Source organism: Mauremys mutica, chromosome 9 (assembly GCF_020497125.1).
Source record: "Mauremys mutica isolate MM-2020 ecotype Southern chromosome 9, ASM2049712v1, whole genome shotgun sequence".
Classification (NCBI taxonomy): Eukaryota; Metazoa; Chordata; order Testudines; family Geoemydidae; genus Mauremys; species Mauremys mutica.
Genome location: NC_059080.1, coordinates 103,186,559 through 103,204,617, shown reverse-complemented (window position 1 = coordinate 103,204,617; position 18,059 = coordinate 103,186,559). Strand labels below are relative to the sequence as shown.

Sequence of the window (18,059 nt, the reverse complement as noted above, 5' to 3'; positions counted from 1 at the left end):
CCTAACAAAGTTAACTATCACTAAAATCTATTCATGGGATTTTGCATGAGAAAAACACTGAATTAATCATTAAAATGCTACTTCTGTTATAAAGATCAAGACAGTTTTACAAATTTGCTGCCAAAGTGTGTGGTACAAATCGCACAGAGGGAATGAGGATGCACAATCGCACGGAATGATGAAGAACCACGGCATAGATTCCAACTATTACAAATGACCTTTTCTTTTTCTTCCCCTTCATAACACATAAGTAAGTAGTTTACATTAACAGACATATTTCTCAACTTAATCCATCAGGCTTTAGTTATATGGGGCCACATTTTCAAAAGAACCTTAATGGCTTAGGAGCTGTAGCCCCATTTTCATAAGCATCTAAGGAAGGGGTGGGCAAACTACGGCCCGGGGGCGGCATCCAGCTCTTCGAATGTTTTAATCTGGCCCTGGAGGTCCCACCGGGGAGTGAGGTCCATGGCTTGCTATGGCTCTGTGTGGCTCCCAGAAGCAGCAGCATGTCCTCCCTCCGGCTCCTATGTGTAGGGGCAGCCAGGGGGCTCTGCACACTGCCCCCGCCCCAAGCGCCGCCCCTGCAGCTCCCATGGGCTTGGAACCATGGCCAATGAGAACTTCAGGGGCGGCGCCTGCGGACAGGGCAGCGCGCCGAGCCGCTGCCTGTGCCTAGGAGCTGGAGGGGGGACATGCCGCTGCTTCCAGGAGCTGCTTGAGGTAAGCGCCACCCTGAGCCTGCATCCCTGACCCCCTCCCACACCCCAAGTTCCTGTCCCAGCCCTGATCCCCCTCCCGCCCTCCAACCCCCTTGGTCCCAGCCTGGAGCACCCTCCTGCATCCCAAACCCCTCATCCCCAGCCCCACCCCAGAACCTGTACTCCCAGCCGGAGGCCTCACCCCCCCACACACCCCAACTCCCTGCCCCAGCCCTGATCCCCCTCCCGCACCCTGAACATCTCATTTATGACCCCACCCCAGAGCCCGTACCCCCAGCCGGAGCCTTCACCCCCTCCCGCACCCCAACCCCCAATTTCGTGAGCATTCATGGCCCACCATACAATTTCCATACCCAGATGTGGCCCTCGGGGCAAAAAAGTTTGCCCACCCCGATCTAAGGCCTCAATCCTGCATAAATTTACACATTCTTATCTTTGCTCCCCTGAGTACAATAGAACCTCACAGTTACGAACACCAGAGCTACAAACTGACTAGTCAACCACACACCTCATTAGGAACTGAAAGTACACAATCAGGCAGCAGCTGAGACCCAAAAACCCCACAGAGCACACACACAGTACAGTACTATGTTAAACAAACTACTAAAAAATAAAGGGAAAGTTTAAAAAGATAAAGAAATTGTTTCTGTGCTTGTTTCATTTAAACTAAGATGGTTAAAAGCAACATCTTTCTTCTGCATAGTAAAGTTTCAAACTTGTATTAAGTCAATGTTCAGAAGTAAACTTTTGAAAGAACAACCAGAATGTTTCGTTCAGAGTTACGAACAACCTCCATTCCCGAGGTGTTTGTAACTCTTGAGGTTCTACAGCAGTTCCATTATTTCAATGGGGCTATTCACGATGGTGAAGTTAAGCACATGTATAAATCTCTGCAGGATCAGGTCTTAAGTCCCAACGACAGTTAATGGGATTATGGCTCCTTTGTCACTTAAGTGCCTTTGAAAATCGTACCCACAGTGCCTAATGAGAGAAGACCTATACATTAAGTTGAGATCTCTGACCAAAAAAAAGATTTTGTGCTAAAGTAGTCAGAATTGTTTCATGAAGACAAGTAAATCAGAAGTCACTGGACTTACTAAAATAATTAGTACAAAAATAAAATCAAAATCACCTTAAGACTGACAACCTGTCAGACCTATACAATTTGAAATTTTTAAACCCTTAAAAACAGAAATGTATAGAGACATCAGCAACAATAATTTCAGATCTGTGCTCTCCAGGCAGGCAGACTTATGAGAACAAAAACACGTTGATGTAGAACCAGGGAAGTAACCAAGGTCAGGGACTTCTCTATTAAGGTATGCATACTACCTCTCAATCTTTAACATAGCCTAATATTGACTAGAAATGGAATGCAACCTATTGCGGGTAAGAAATGGAATGCACAGTATGAAGAAAGGTCATCTAACCCATTGTCTAGAAAACATTTTGGTTGTCAATAAACCAAGTGGCTGTGCTATCTTCATTATCCATCAGTGAACGTCTGGTTTCAGTCACAACCACCACAACAGTATACAGTTCTGAAAACCCATGAGACCTTTCACCCTCCCTTTTGAGGCATCATTCCCCTGCAGTAAGAAAGCTATTCCATTAGCAGAGCTGCTGGATAACAAAACTAAGATGAACTTTAGGAGGCCCATAGATTTAATCAGGGCCCATGTTTTCTGCAGTACGGTCATGAGTTTTGCGACAAACTGAAAGTTCTGTGGTCACAAGTAAATGCATTAAAAACAAGAGGGTTTTCCCTCTCTCTTCTGATATCCCAAACCTTCAAAGTAGCTACACGCTGTGTTACTGCTTATTGCCCCTGCACTACAGCTGACTGCCTATCAGCATGCTCTGCCTGACAGCATAAGCAGATCTCACACACTGAACAAAACAGAGGTACTGTTTTATACTAGGTCCAGTATAGTGTTCTCCCGTTTCCACAAGTGTATGAACAGGGCCCCAATTTTAATGTTCATTAGAGCCAGCACCTCTTCCTCACAGCCAATTTAGGCCTCAGAATGAGACAGGAGAGCAGAGATGCACAGGAGGGATGTACCCAGAAAAGCAGGACAAGGTGAACAAGAAAATAGCATGAGAATAATTCCACTGCTCACAGGGTACAAATAAAAGGAAAGAGCAAGTGGAAGCAATTAGGCAATAAAATTAAAACATTCAGAACAAACCATTGCTAACTCACTAAGGACGGTCAGAAGCGCAGTAACACAGCCTTTTACTGGAGACCGGAATTCAAATCCTAATGCCTTCCATAAAACCTCCACTGAAGTCAATAAAAAGATACCCACGGACTTTTGTGACAGTTGAAACAGGCCCATAAGCAGCAAATTCAAGTTTAAAAATGCTTTCTTGTGACCTTAACATTGTTTACCACCCAAATGCTACGGCAATGAATGCCACAGAAAAGTCAATAAATAATAATAAAGATTTGTACACTCTTCTTCATCTGTTTTCAAGTCCCCAGCAATATAGCACTGAGCTTAGCCAGTCACAGGCATGGGTGAAGAAACTCTGCATATGAAGAGAGGATCCTTGCAAGAATTATCACTGGGAATTCAGATGAGTAGCCATAGCATTTTGTCTGATTTCGGGGCAGTTAATCAATTGTTTCATTCAGATCTAAGTGACTTTTCCACCAAAAGGTATGAAAGAAACATATTCTTCTTAAGACTGATTTATTATAAAACCACTTATTGCCTTGGTTTGTTTTATGACTTGATATTTGCATTTAGAAACCAAGCTTAATAAGCATTCACTACTTGTGCGGTATTCAACAAAATATATATGAAAGCAAGTAATTTGGCTTAGCTTCATAAATCATTTGTTAAGACAATAGGTAAGAAGACCTTTACTTCACAATCCGAGAGTGAAACACTTTCGACTTTTCAACAGTGAACACCTGTCTTAAGCAACCTTTTCAAGGCAGACAAAAATCTGTTGCTAAGCAAAGGTAGGCTTCTAATAAAGGGGAAACAGAATGGTGCCCATTTCAAATGTGGAGACTTTGAGGTGGTCCAAGACAGGAGGTTTAGGGTGACCAGATGTCCCGATTTTATAGGGACAGTCCCGATATTTGGGGCTTTTTTTTATATAGGCTCCTATTACCCCCCACTCCCTGTCCCGATTTTTCACACCTGCTATCTGGTCAGCCTAAGGAGGTTGCCTAATAAAAGGTGATCTCTTGTACCGGTTTCACTGTAGGCATGTGCAGTAAGTGTGCACATGCATTAAATGCAGCGCACATGCATACATGCCTGCATGCACCGACGTGTTTAAAATAAGAGTGTTATTTACAGTTTTGCTAAGACTGGGATGATAAATGTTCCCATTTGTGAGGTATACACAGTATTGATCATTAGATTCACACACGAGGCAAATATTTTTCAAAGAAGTTCTCAGAATGTATTAGATTTCATTCCGATTTGTTCAGAAATTTTTAAAGTGTACAATGGCAAAAATGAAAATGACTATAAAATGAAATTAATCAGAGATGCTATTTGGTGGTTAACAGCACTAATAAAAATAAGATCTGTGATCCAGAAGTGTGTAATGCTGAACTTTACTTTCCTCACTTGCAAGGCAAAAATTGAACATGCATGCTAATGAACTTTATTAACCAGCTGATGTGACATTTCACACAGCGAAGTCATCTTCTAAGATCAAAACAAAAAACCCTCCTTTTCTAGAAAATGAGCAGGCCATAAAAACAGTTGCTGCACTAAGTTTTGAGCAGAAAAAGAATTAAATCCAAAGCTTGATATATGATGTCTAAATGGGAAAGGGTCATAAGATGCAATACTTTCAGATGTATAACTGAAGCTAGTGCATGATGCAGCACTTTGAATTTTATATTAAGGCCTGAACCAGCCAACACTGTCACAGTTACAAGCAGTAAGTGTTGGCAGGATCAGTCCCTCAGGCTGCATAGAAATTGAAAATGAATACAGAATGACTATAGTAACATGCCCATTACAACCCAAATCTTTAGAGAATATCATTTTGACAGAAGGTTAAAGGACTTTATATTACTCCCTTCTTCCCCACAAAATATTTTAACTGTTAGTCTAGCTGTTAAATTACAATATACTCTATACAATATACTAAACCATTTCAGCTCTCTCAAGCCTCTTTAAATCTACATCTACAGTTCGTTATTAAAGTGCCTTTTAAAAAAAATTAACTCCTACAGAAAAAAAACACAGATTTTAATCTTTTTAAAAGCTTTGTGATTGAATAACTAAATACTTTCTTCAAATATACCTTTTTGTACTGTTTGTCATTTTCATATCCCTGGTCTGTAGCTCTGAATGCTGTTTCTCCTTGGGAACCTAGGAAATAATTACAGAAACGTACTGAAATGCCTTAGTACCCTGTTCAAAACCCAAAACTATGTCTAATAGGAGGTCCAATTTTTAGTACAACTCAGTACCCAGGTATTTACTATACAAATAACGTCTCTGAAGTTGCAATCATTCTACAAATTATTGTAAATAAGCACAGAAACATCTTAAAACTGATTTGTTAACAACTGTACCAATCTAACATCCAACTCAAACTGAATGGGCTACTATAAAAGGTAACAGGAAACCTCAACTAGATCATTTAAGTTCTGAAGACATTTTTGCTGATGAAATGACTGCATGTGTTAGACATCAGATGACGGGACATAAGTTATATTATCATTTGTGATGAGAAACAAAATATTCCTGCATATTGTAAATAATATTTTTCTGAACAAACTTCTGAAAAATGCCTGAATTATAGGCATCTGTTTAGTGTTTTGACAGTGAGCAATTGGCTTTTCATTGACACTGTGGGAATTGAGTTTTCTTAAAGTAGTTATAAAATGTTTTCAGTTCAAGATTAAATTGTTGCAATAAATTGCATTTGCATTGTTATTCACTCCTTTTTTTTTTAGTGTATCATTGTTTAATTAATTAATTTTAAAGAGGCACGTTAAGGGCAGTAAAAATGGCTTTTTACACACCTAACAAGAGAAGCAGATCAGAAGCTCCTATGACTTCACTAACCAAATTGTAACCTGTGAAAAACCAGCAAAAAAGGGGAAATAAAAATTATAAATACAAACAAATGGCAAAACAAAGATGTGAGGGATTTCAGTCTCAGAGTTCAGGGACCGGGCAGTCATAACCAATCTTGGTATGCTAACAAATGCAGCTAAAATGGATAACAAGTAACTTGCACCAAAGTCAAAATTACATTCCAGTTAAGAAAACCCCAACACATAGGAGGTCTCATCTACTTGTCTCTGGTTTCTGATATTGCCCTTCTCATCACCCTCACACTTGAATCCCATTTAGATTCTGCTCTCTGTAAAGTTGTTTATATATATTATGCGTTCTAATAATATTAAAAGTTTTGTTTCAGACAATGCAAGTAAGCTTGTTATGAACATGCAAATAGACCTAGAACAATTACAGTATTTTCAAGCACACTTACATGAAAAAAATGTGATCGCTATGAAACTTTATATGTACATCTACATCTTTATATCTCTCTCTAAATATACAATATACTATATTTAAATCAAGATTAGATATGTTTATAAAAGATAACCTTGCGTTCAGCCACAAGTTTAGGGGTCTTGATAATATCTCACTTGTGTAGCAGGGAAGGAGACTTCCCTCCACTGCAGGAATGGTTGGGTGAATGTCTATGGCATGTGCTATGCAGAAAATCAGACTAGATTCATAGATTCTAAAGAGCAGAAGGAATCACTATCGATGACCACTGTAATCCTTTCTGGCCTTAAAATCTATCAATTTCCACTGCCAGAATACCTTTTTAGAATTTGGTTAACATGAGAAAATGGTTAAAGATTAAATTCAGTAGGGTATGGACAATCAATAGGGTGTGCAAATTTGATAATATGGCCATCCATTTGCCATGTAGCATCTGGGTTTTAGAGCTCATTCATCATTCTTTGTTCCATTCAACTTGTCTTGCAGTCTTTACACAGCCAAAACTCCCACTAACTTCAATCAGAATTTTTCTCAAGTAGAAAATTGTCAGCTGAGCCCCTGAGAGACTACTAGGTCAGTGACAAATCTTCTGCATCTACTTAATGCTACACCCAACGCAAATGGAGATATTTTGGTAGTTTAAAAAAAAAAAAATCACCCACTGCCTGAAGCACGTTTCTTTAACAAAAAAATTCTTTTCTCCTACCATGAGCATAGTGATATATTGTTAAAGAGTACTGGCTAGACCTCTCCTCGCACCTTCACTGGCAACATAGCTCCAGCATCTACACCTCACTGAAACATTTACATTTTCAATCTATTTGGTTTTAGTTTGACTGTGATTCTACAATTCGCTGTTCAGTTTCACATCTCTCAGTTCTCACCAAGTATTTATCACAATTTATTTTTAAAAAACAAATGAGATACTCCTCAAACAGCACACAATTTCCACAAACCTTTTACTTGTTGTTGTTTAAAGACATGTTGTGATCTCACATTGTGACAATACACATTCTCATAAGTAAAACAAAGCTGAAAAATTGTTCTCACCAGGTGAGAAAAAGCCCTTCAGTGAACTAAGGCTCTCTCCAATCTTGTCAAAGTCAGGTAGAAGTTTAGCGAGGTCTTCTGCATCAGGAAGGGCTTTGCTAAGTTTTTCTAGGGGAAAAGTATAAAAAGGTGAGTTTTTTGTAAGCGAGAATAGTTTGCACTGTAAAATTTAGTAACTATCTACAAATAAAAACATTCACATGCTCATTCCATTTTTCTGTGTCAGGAATCAAAATGCTTCTCTTTCTATATTTTAATGTTTGTTTATGTTTCTATGTATATGAAAGCGAGAAACCAAGAGAGAATCTGTACAACACAATTACTGTAACAAACATTTCAACTACAGTATTTTCCTATTTTTCAGTTTATTTGGTGCATTCAACAGCATTTTGTGGCTAGACAGTTTCACAGTTCCTTCTGCATACTTAGCCAGATATCCCTTTTATTTGTATGTCTTTCACATAGCAACCAGAAAGAGAAATATTCACAAAAACAAGAATTTGATAACAACAAAAAAACTGCAGGGGTTCCCAGAGCCAAGTATAGCACCTGCAGCTACTTTTAATTCTTTTCTTTAAAAAAGCAAGCAAACAAAAAGATTTCAGGCTGACAGCATACTTTAAATACCATCACTGAGAGTGTATGATTAATTATTCCATAATTCAATTTTTTCATCTAGTCTCAAGCAATGCACCTATGTGCAGGATAGATGTTGGAATAACCAGCACCAAATGTTATGTGATCTTTTCCTCTTAGAATACACATATGAGATGTGTGCCTTCCTAAGACACACCCCTGAGCACTTATCTTATTAAAATCATGTTATAAGAACATTTGTATAGAAGCAACCAGCTTCTGAACACCTATGTTCTTAAATCTAAGCATGGCATACGCTGATCTTTAGCAATCAAAGCATATTTTAGCTTTTATGATACCAAAGTCAATGTGTTCATCGAGCTCCCAAATGAAGTCAGGAACAATCCACTTATAGTCACTGAGATCAGGCAGCATCTCCTTCCACTGATCATACGTCTAACATAAAAACAGGGGAAAAAAAAAGTCATAAGAGAAGCATAAAAATGTTCTACTTGAAAGAATTTACCTACTAATCTATTGCGCTAGCTTGTCATCTTACACACTGGCTTTGTGGCTTAGTCACAACATCTACAAAACAGTCGTCAAAACCCAATCCCATTTCTGTCCAATAAAATCTATTCTAGTAATTTAAATAACTTGTCCCTCCCTCTACCCTCATATTCTCCGCTGTCTTTATCTGATCAAATGATGGAACTCTACATTTTACTGACTGCAGCAATAACTACTATTCTGAAATGCCTGTCAAGCAATATGAAACATATAAAGTGTCTTCTGCAAATAAATACCTTTTTTGCTGTATAGCCACCACCTACAGCAGATCCTAGTACAAGATAGCGAAGTTTTAGAAGCCTTGAAGCCAGTCTAGCTACCCAGAAATTTCTATGGGACAAGTATCCATATTTTACAGATAAAAGTTTGGTTTTCCGTAAGGGAAGACGATTAAGAGAGGAGAACTGTTGAATTGATGTCCTTAGTGGAGGTCTCTGAAACTTTGAACTTGTATAATGGGGATGATGAATACTTCGGGAAACAAGGTGTAATTTTTGCAATGGTGATTTTCCTTTTACTCCATAGCTGCTATTTGCTAAGCTTTGGCAGACAACACTGAAAGAAAATAGAAAAATAAAGAAACAAATTAAGATTATGTGACACCTCTACTCAAAACACCTTTAGTCCAACTAGTCCTGTATCCTACCTCCAGCACACAAAATATGAGAGAGAGACTGTGACTGTGTATTTATGTATATATACACACATAGAGGGGGAGAGAGAGAGAGAGACTGATTTACAGAGGATGAAAAATAAAGTAGAGCATCATTCCAAAGCTACAGTGCTTTACCATACAGGAAATTCCTTCCCGGCTACTAGCCAACATAGATCCTGTGGGTGCTTACAGCCGTTTGAATAGAATTAACATTTGCAATTACTTTAAAAAAATGTGCAATGGCTCTCTAATCAAGTCTTAAATATTCCATAAAGTTTTTATTTAACAGAATTATAGTTATGTTTTGTTACTTTAAACACTACATTTGCTAGCACCCCCCATATTAGCTTGACATATTAAAATGACATATCATCTTCATCAATATTTGTATCCTAATTACAGAAAATGTTGAATTGAATAAAAATACTTTGGTTTAAAGGATACTTACTGGATAAAAAACCTCTTACTTTTTAACAAGGATTTGAAGGACAGAAATAAGTATCAACGCTTGGGTTAGGACATCTGCTGTCTTATAAATTTAATTTCTGTAGCTGAAATTGGTGAATAGGTACACAAGAACTTGGCTTTGTGCACGTTCAACAGGACTGGAAAGCCTATACAGGAACATAGCTACGATGGTTCCACTCCCATCTTAGGGAAGGAAGAAAAATCTTTTCACATGAGAAGACACATATAATAGAGAGTTTATCTAACTACCTTTACCCAGAACTGCATTCAAAACCCCTACATTAAAAGATCATTATTAAGGTCACAAAGTCAAGCACTCAAACGTTAAAAAATGCCAGTCTGTGCAACCCTAATTCGGCCCCCTTGTGAATAAGCATTATGATAGTTTTAATTACACGACCACACACTGTTTTACATGCTACAGCTTGTCAACAAAATAGTTGACTTTTTTTTTTTTTTAATTAAACATGGGCAAAATCACTTATCTTACCCATGTCTCGTGCTTGGAAATGGCTGAACCATTTTAGCTAAAATTTTCCAAGAATAATTCAGTCTCTGGCAAACACCCAGTATCAACAGTTTAAGTTTGGCAAAGTCATAAGCAACTGAAAACAGGGTCTTATCATGGAAAGCACCACACAGCCTGAAGTACAGGCATCACTACCTGCGCTGCCTATAATCAAGGGTAGCTATCTGTGGGATGGAACAAAGCCCTGTATACATTTTCACTGTTAATTTTACATGAGTGTTCTACAGGACGTTCAAAACAAACCTGTAAACGTTTATGGAAACTATTTTTAATACTATTTTGCTAGCTCAGGGAAGAGTAGAAAGCTTTTCAAGGAACGATCAATCTGGCCATACCCACAGCAGTGAAAATTAGATACATCACTTAAAATAATCCAAAATCTGAATACTAAAATACTAGAAACAACCACTTATTTATTCTCAGCCTTCTTCAGGATTCCGAACTCCATTTAGTGGGAATGGATGGAGAACAGCAGAAATGCCTTATCACCCAGCAATGAAATCACTGACCCAACTATTCACAACACGAAAGGAATCAATATTAAGATGCTTTATATCAGAAAGCATCAAAGAACCAAACCAATATTTTTCCATTTCCTTACAAATACTTTGCATACCCTATATTTCCCCCTCACATTTTTATATTAATCTGCTCTCTCCATCCATCTGTCCAGGCTGTTGTAACAACACACATGATCCACTCATTGCCAGAGTAAATCCAACTCCTTCCATACTCACCTACCTAGTTCTCTGAATAGTGGTGGTGAATTGGCTAAATTTAACATCTGCCAATATATTATTCTGGACACTAGAAAAGGAACATTTGATGTTCTGCTCCTTTCATGGATGTATTCTTACTGGAGACATAACATCCCATTACCACTCAAGTGACTTTCCTTAGAAAGAAGACAAAGGTGCAAAAGGACCTTTGAACCAGAAATTGAGCTTTTATGGTTGCAATGAGATTAGAAGACTGGAATTAAATGTAGCTGAATGGAAGTGTTTTCTTCTCTAAGGACTCAATTCTTCAGACACACCAGGCACAGAACTCTCAATGACGATAACTAAATGCTAAGACACACCAACAGTCCACTTTCCTAAAATTCAGTATGGCTTTGAGAACCAACATCCTGTAATTATTTCTATTTTGATAAATTATGAAGCTGTGCCTCAATAATTAAGTAATCATCTAGCAACCGGCAAGGGGCACAATCAATGAGTCCCATAATCCCTTCCTTCCCAACTATCACCACCTCGAAATGAAAACATAACAGGGTTAAAACTGGTCAGTTAGGACTTTAACAGAAACTTTGGCTTCGGAATAGTTGATATGAAAGTGCTTCTAGAATGGAAGATGACCACAGCACCAGAAATATTTTAATTCCTTCTGCTTTATAACCCAATGACTGAGACTGAACATGGTCAATCCATAAGGAAGCTTATGACTGCACTTAGCTCTTTCATTTTCTGGGCCTACACTCAGTGTACAGAAATATTTAATCTTTTCAGCAGAGATGAAAAGATAGTAAATAGTGATCTGATGGCCACCTCTAGTTGTTAGTTTGAACCTAGTTTAAAAGGACATACGATAAAATCATATTTAAAAAAAAAAACCCTAGATTTGAAATAAAAATCAGACAATGAAATTTTATTTATCCTGCATGTTTATTTTTCGTCCTATATTCAAGTTGCATTCCATTAGATATCACAGCAACTAGAACTAGTTGACAATCATATTGTCATTTGAATACCAAAAATATCAAAACCCTTCTGCTTTAAAGTGTAAAGATTTCATGACACTTCTCATAAAAGTAAGGGTATATTCCAGTGCCATGCCAAGATCTTTATTATCCTCTTAGCTGTCACATACTGTTGGTTAGAACTGTTCTCAACAGAAAAAGTCCATAAAAAAATGCAGTTGTCTCAAAACCAAGATGTTTTGTGAGAACCTGTTGATTGATACAAGTTTTTAATGGGAAGCTGAAACATTTAGTTTCAATAATGCTGTTTTGTTTAATTTTATTTCAACATTTATATTATTACAACATTTTAAGAGTGTGTTATATTTATAGATATTTCCAGATATATAGTGTATATTATATCTATTATAAAATACACAAGTTATATAGAAACTAAACATATCAATGGCACCAATTCAAGTTTTCTTCTGAATACTCATTTCATGAGAAATTTTGGCTTTCCAGTTCCCAACCAGTTCTACTGTTGGTGTCTGCCTGGTTGCCACTTCAGTAACTGCTGTAATCCAGTTGTGTTGTATGGATACATGTAAAGCACTTTTTCTGATCTTATACAGTACCCTTTGCTATCATATCTAAGCACTTGGGATGAAAGTCAATATAACTGTAAAACGTCAATCATTAACATACTGTTTTCAGCTATGAGCAAGGTTTGAAAAATAATACACCCAGCATCTAGAGGCAAGACATGACCAATCAATTTCTATAGAATTTAAGCTCTAAGCAATTTTTTAGTTCATATGATTGCAAAGCTAACCTTCCAAATGTAAACCAAATATAAATAAAGACAGCATTTTCTTCCTGAGTCTGCTGCGGAACAACACTAATGTTTCTGCTGCTATTTCCAACTTTGCCATGGAACATCAGCATGAAATTAACAAGACTGTTCAGTTTCACCATCACTCAGAATCAAGAGGGCATCAGGAAACAGTCAAGAATGGTGTTAATTTCATGCTACTGCTTGGGAAAGCTACTGGATGGGCTGCAGAAGCAGACAGTGGAGGAACTCACAGGGTGAGCAGAACTCAAGAAGGATTATCTAGTGTTAGAGAAGATAAGATCTATCCCTTTTATTTTCCAGCAACCAAAAGATCTGAAGAGGAGAGAAGAGTCAGAGAACTTTCCAGTAACTATAGGGAATGTAATTTCAAAAATCTTAAATACCTGCCAAGCAGGAGTTGAGGTGAAAGAGAGAACTCTTAAGCAAAGCACAAAGAAAACACAATGGTAGAAAGTAATTCATATGTGAAAATAAGCTGGGTAGGAGAGTGGCTGACATTTGTATCTGTCTCTGTGTGCATAAGTGAGATTGTGTCTACCTGGGCAATGGAACCAGAGAATCATTTGACATCATTTATTTAGACTTTCAAAGGGCCTTTGAGAAGGTCCTTCAGAAGAGACTACTAAAGAACCTAAGTAATTACAGGGTGAGAGACATAATATTGTCATGAATCAAAAACCAGTTAAGAGACAGGAAACAAGGAGCAGAAATAAATGGTCACTTTTCATTATGGCAAATAGCAGGGTGCCTCGAGGTTCTGCACTAAGTCTGGTGGTGTTTAATATTATTAATCTGGAAAAGGGGGGTGTACAGTGAAGTAGCAAAATTTGCAGATCACATGGTTATTTACGTTAGCCAAGTTCAGAAAAGACTGGGAGGCACTTCAGAGATGAGGAATTGGCTACACAATGACAGATAAAATTCAACATGGATAAATGCAAAGCAATGCACATTTGAGAAAAAAAGTTATCACTCAAACACCATACTCAAGAAACGGTACCTGTACATCACTGTGGAAAGCTCAAGGACAAACCTCTCTGCTCAAACACACAAATGTAATTTAAAAAAATCAAACTGTTACGCTGTGTAAACCAGTGGGTCTCAAAACTTTTTTTAATGGTGACTCCTTTCACACAGCAAGCCTCTGTGTGCGACCCTCCCCCAATAAATTAAACACACTTTTAAATATATTTAACACCATTATAAATGCTGGAGATAAGCTGGGTTTGGGGTGGAGGTTGACAGCTCATGGCCCCCCCATGTAATAACCTCACGACCCCCAGTTTGAGAACCCCTGGTGTAAACAATCGGACAGATAATACGGGGACATTATCATGCCTTTATATCCCTCACTGGTACAGCCTCCTCTGTGTGCGACCCCCCCCCCCCCCGCAATAAATTAAACACACTTTTTAATATATTTAACACCATTATAAATGCTGGAGATAAGCTGGGTTTGGGGTGGAGGTTGACAGCTCATGGCCCCCCATGTAATAACCTCACAAGCCCCGGAGGGGTCCCGACCCCAGTTTGAGAACCCCTGGTGTAAACAATCGGACAGATAATACGGGGACATTATCATGCCTTTATATCCCTCACTGGTACAGCCTCCTCTGTGTGCAGTACTGGCCATCCCACCTCATGACAGAAACTGTAGAACTAGAGCAGCTTCAGAGCAGGACAACAACTACCCGGGGCTGAACAACACCTGGGACTGTGCCTGCGGCTGCCTCCAACCCCCACGGGCGGCAGACTCTGTCCCGCTCCAGGCCTGTGCCTTTCTCCCCCCGCCCAGTGGTGGCGGGTCCTGGCCGAGGGGCGTCGCTCTGTCCCCAGCTGGTTTCCAAGGAACGTCGTCGCCCCGCACCCGTTATCCTCCCGGGGCCCCTCAGCCCGGCACCCCCCCCCCCAGTGCCGCGCCCCGCCCGGGGGCCCCTCAGCCCGGCACCCCCCCGTGCCGCCTATGAGCCCCTCGGCCCGGCCCGCTCCCTCAGGCCGCTCGCCCCCAGGACCCCTTGTGCCAGGCCCCAGGGCGCGCCCCGCACTCACCAAACGGCCGCGGCCCGGGCCCGCCACATCCTGGAGCCGGGGTCAGGGGTACGGTGCGCCCGGGCCCCGCCTCAGCGCCTCGCCCAGGGTCAGCCAGGAGCAGCGCTACCGGCTCCGTCCGGCCGCTTCCGGGCGCGGCGGTCCGTCCCCAAGCGCGGCCGGGCCGGAAACACGGGCCGCCGCCAGAAAGGTTCCGGGCCGCTCCCGTCGCTCCTGCGGCCGCTCAGTTCGGGATGCCGCGGTGGGGCAAGAACCAGCCAAGCGCGCGCTAGGGGCGGCATGCTGCGGGGGGGAAGGGGGGTGCTCTGCCGGTGGCCGGGGGGGCGGCAGGCGGCTGCGGCGGACCTCCCACAGGCGTCCCTGCGGAGAGTCCCCTGTCCCGCGGCTGCGGTGACCGGCAGAGCGCCCCCCCCCCCCCGCATGACACAGTGCTTGGGGCGGCGAAATGGCTAGAGCCGCCCCGGGTGCCTGGCTACGACTGCGGGCATGGTGGGGCGGCTGCGCGGTGCGGCCGGCTGTGCCCGGCCAGGCTCTGGGGCGGCGCCCCAGGCTGTCCCCGCTCTGTGGGGTGGGTGGCCTGGGCTCCGGGAGTCCTGGGATGGGCTGAGAGTGTCCTGGGGTGTGCGGGGGTCGGTCCAGCCTGGCCCGGCTCCACAAGGCTTTGCTAGTGACCCCGCGCTGGGCTTGGGGAGCCCCACACCTCGAGCGACCAGATGTCCTGATTTTATAGGGACAGTCCCGATTTTGGGGTCTTTTTCTTATATAGGCTCCTATTACCCCCCACCCCGTCCCGATTGTTCACATTTGCTGTCTGGTCACCCTACCCACACCCCACTTCATTGCGAGACTGCTCCCTGAGCCGCTCCTGAATCACACACAGGCACCAGCCCATCCCCCCAGCTCCCCCACCCTGCACCCCAGAGCTGCACATCCTGCCCTAGTCACCAGCCTGCTCAGGGCACGTTCATTACCCGTCCGCCTGCCCTGCCTGTGCAGAGGGGACACACACCAGCCTTTGTAACCCAAGATTTCCCAAGCACCTCAACCAAAACACAACTGGGCGAGGTAAAATATAAAACCGGGTTATTAACTACACAGAGGGCGATTTTAAGTGATTATAAGTGGTAGGCCTAAAAGGTCAGGGTTTAGTTACCAAAGAAAAGGTAAGCGCACAGTTTAACGCTTACCCCTTATGACACTAGGCAGTATTTGGACCGAGCACTTTTCTCAGCCCACTGGACATTTCAGTTTTTAAGTTACAGCCTTCCCCTTTCAGCCTGGGACTGATCTGCTCAGTTCAAGTCTTTGGCTTCCCAGAGTTCTTGTTGTTTCCAGCATAGGTGGGAGGAGGAGAAAGGCCAGGGGACAATGCCACTGTCCCCTATTTTATACCCTCAGTCCATATGTCTGGAAAATACCAGGTCAGACATGCCCTGGTGGGCTTTGCTGAGTCACACGGTTGAGCAATCCCCCTGCTGTGTGTGTTACTAGCAAATTTACAGCATATTTCAGAAACAGCCATGCAGGAAAAGCTCATAACTTGATATGCACTATTGATATATGTATTTTGACAGAACAATGGGTTTCAGCAGATCTTGACCTTTCGTATGATATCTTACATGGCATGCTTTGTATGAAATATATCATAATTACATGACAGTGGCAAAGATGAGGGTTCCAAGGTGCTGCTTTAAGGTACAGAGTGCCACAGGTGGCTCTCATTGTGTACAGAGGAGGCCATTTCTGGCCTTGTGGGGGAGGAGAAAAGTGGGACAGTGGGTCTCAAGCGCACTCCGACATCTCACAATAAACAAATGGCAAATAAAAGGGGCTGATTTTGAAGCCAGGCTCGTAAATGCCTGATTCTTGAACACTTGGGATGGGCAGTTTTTGCATCATGCGGCGGTGACATGGTGCTGTGCTGATGCCATTGGGTTGTGACTGGCTGATGCAATAGGCTTGCTCAGCGGCAATGCACAGCAGTTGCATTATTACGTGACAACATTCCATGGGCCCCTAAACAGATTTGGGAACCCATCAGTCTCCTGAGATGGTGACTGGGGGAAGCTGGCTTGTCTGGCCCACAAATATGAAGTGAAGTGGCAGCCCGCACACTGAGATGCCAAGTGCCACAGCCTATCAATGAGTGAGTTTAGTCACATCATGCTGCAAAAACAAGTGCATAACTTTTGAGGGGATCAGGGCTTAGGACAAGAAGTGAAGCTGAAAATTGCATGGTTACTGCATCTGCTGGAGAATGGAAGGCAGAATAATGTAATTACCTAATTGAGAATTTTGCATGCTGTGTATGTGTAACCAGGTCATTTCTCCATAAAAATAAACTTTTCTTTGAAAGTTTTCAACCAGTACTATGCCATACTTTCAAAAAGTCCTCTGGAATATTTAATGACCATACTGAATTATGCACATGCTTAACTGACATATATTTAAAGCCCCAAAAAGGGTAGGTAGAGGAAAGGGGGACTAGATACAAGCAAAGACCGACAAGATTGTAAATCTTTGCAGGATTGACCCACATTAACTCTACACACTATGAGGCATGCTATTGAAGTCAATGGAACGACACATAGTGTATAAAGTGGAATAGATGTGTAAAATCTTTGAAGTTACCAGGGTGATTAGAAGAATACATATGACAAAATCTTGGAAAACCTTATTGAATTAAGTTTATGTATCACTGTAGGCCAGGAATTGTATGTAATTCCATGGGAGATGGAAACCACTGAACTAAGAACAATGGGGAGCAGGTGGGCAAATTCACACAGGCTGTAATACCTCCAGAGAGTTACCACCACCTGGAGGAAAAACAACCAGGAGTCCTTGTGGCACCTTAGAGACTAACACATTTATCTGGGCATAAGCTTTCATGGGCTAGAGACCATTTCATCAGATGGAGGGAGGCTCACATATACTGGTTCAAACTGGATTCTCCAGAGACCAACAGACAAAGAAAGAACTTGATAGAAAAAGACGGTGTTAAAATGAATTCAGGGCAGTCTTTCTGATCCAGCAAATGGACAGGACCTCTGTTTCATGGAGGGTCCCAACAATCCTTAGGGAAGAGAGGAGCTGGAGGTACTGGAGCCCATCATGGTGTGCTAGTTCTGAACTGAAGGTGTTATGAACTTGTCACCAGAGGAAAAATCCCTGTGTGGTGTTTGACAGATTAGTCACCAACCAGAGCCCTTGCTGGGGTTGGGGGATTATCTCTGGTAAGCTTACTAGCATGCCTGTAGGTTCTTTTAGTGGTTTTAATATGCTTTCTCGGTACTGCTTTGTACCTTGCTGGGCACTTACAATGTGTAGGCACGGAACTGTTCAGCCTGGAAGTACCCTGGTCAGAAGGGAGAGAGACACACATGTCTCCGCCCAAAA

The 18,059-nt window shown here is 41.6% G+C and overlaps 1 protein-coding gene across 5 annotated transcripts in view; it reads right to left on the bottom strand.

The window, feature by feature from the left end:
• OPA1 (OPA1 mitochondrial dynamin like GTPase) overlaps nucleotides 1–14,814 on the bottom strand; it is an 83,160-nt gene extending 68,346 nt beyond the window's left edge. For 2 of the 5 annotated variants that reach the window (XM_045030634.1, XM_045030637.1), the window contains exons 1-6: nucleotides 14,664–14,814; nucleotides 8,662–8,980; nucleotides 8,215–8,311; nucleotides 7,280–7,387; nucleotides 5,734–5,787; nucleotides 5,007–5,074 (exon numbers count right to left, since the gene is read on the bottom strand). In XM_045030634.1, coding sequence (XP_044886569.1) covers nucleotides 5,007–5,074; nucleotides 5,734–5,787; nucleotides 7,280–7,387; nucleotides 8,215–8,311; nucleotides 8,662–8,980; nucleotides 14,664–14,692 — 675 coding nt within the window. In that variant the 5' untranslated portion in view covers nucleotides 14,693–14,814. Of the gene's footprint in view, nucleotides 1–5,006; nucleotides 5,075–5,733; nucleotides 5,788–7,279; nucleotides 7,388–8,214; nucleotides 8,314–8,661; nucleotides 8,981–14,663 lie in introns of those variants that run through there. The other 3 variants (XM_045030635.1, XM_045030638.1, XM_045030639.1) reach the window with 2 other exon arrangements.
• Between the last annotated feature and the right edge of the window lie 3,245 nt (nucleotides 14,815–18,059).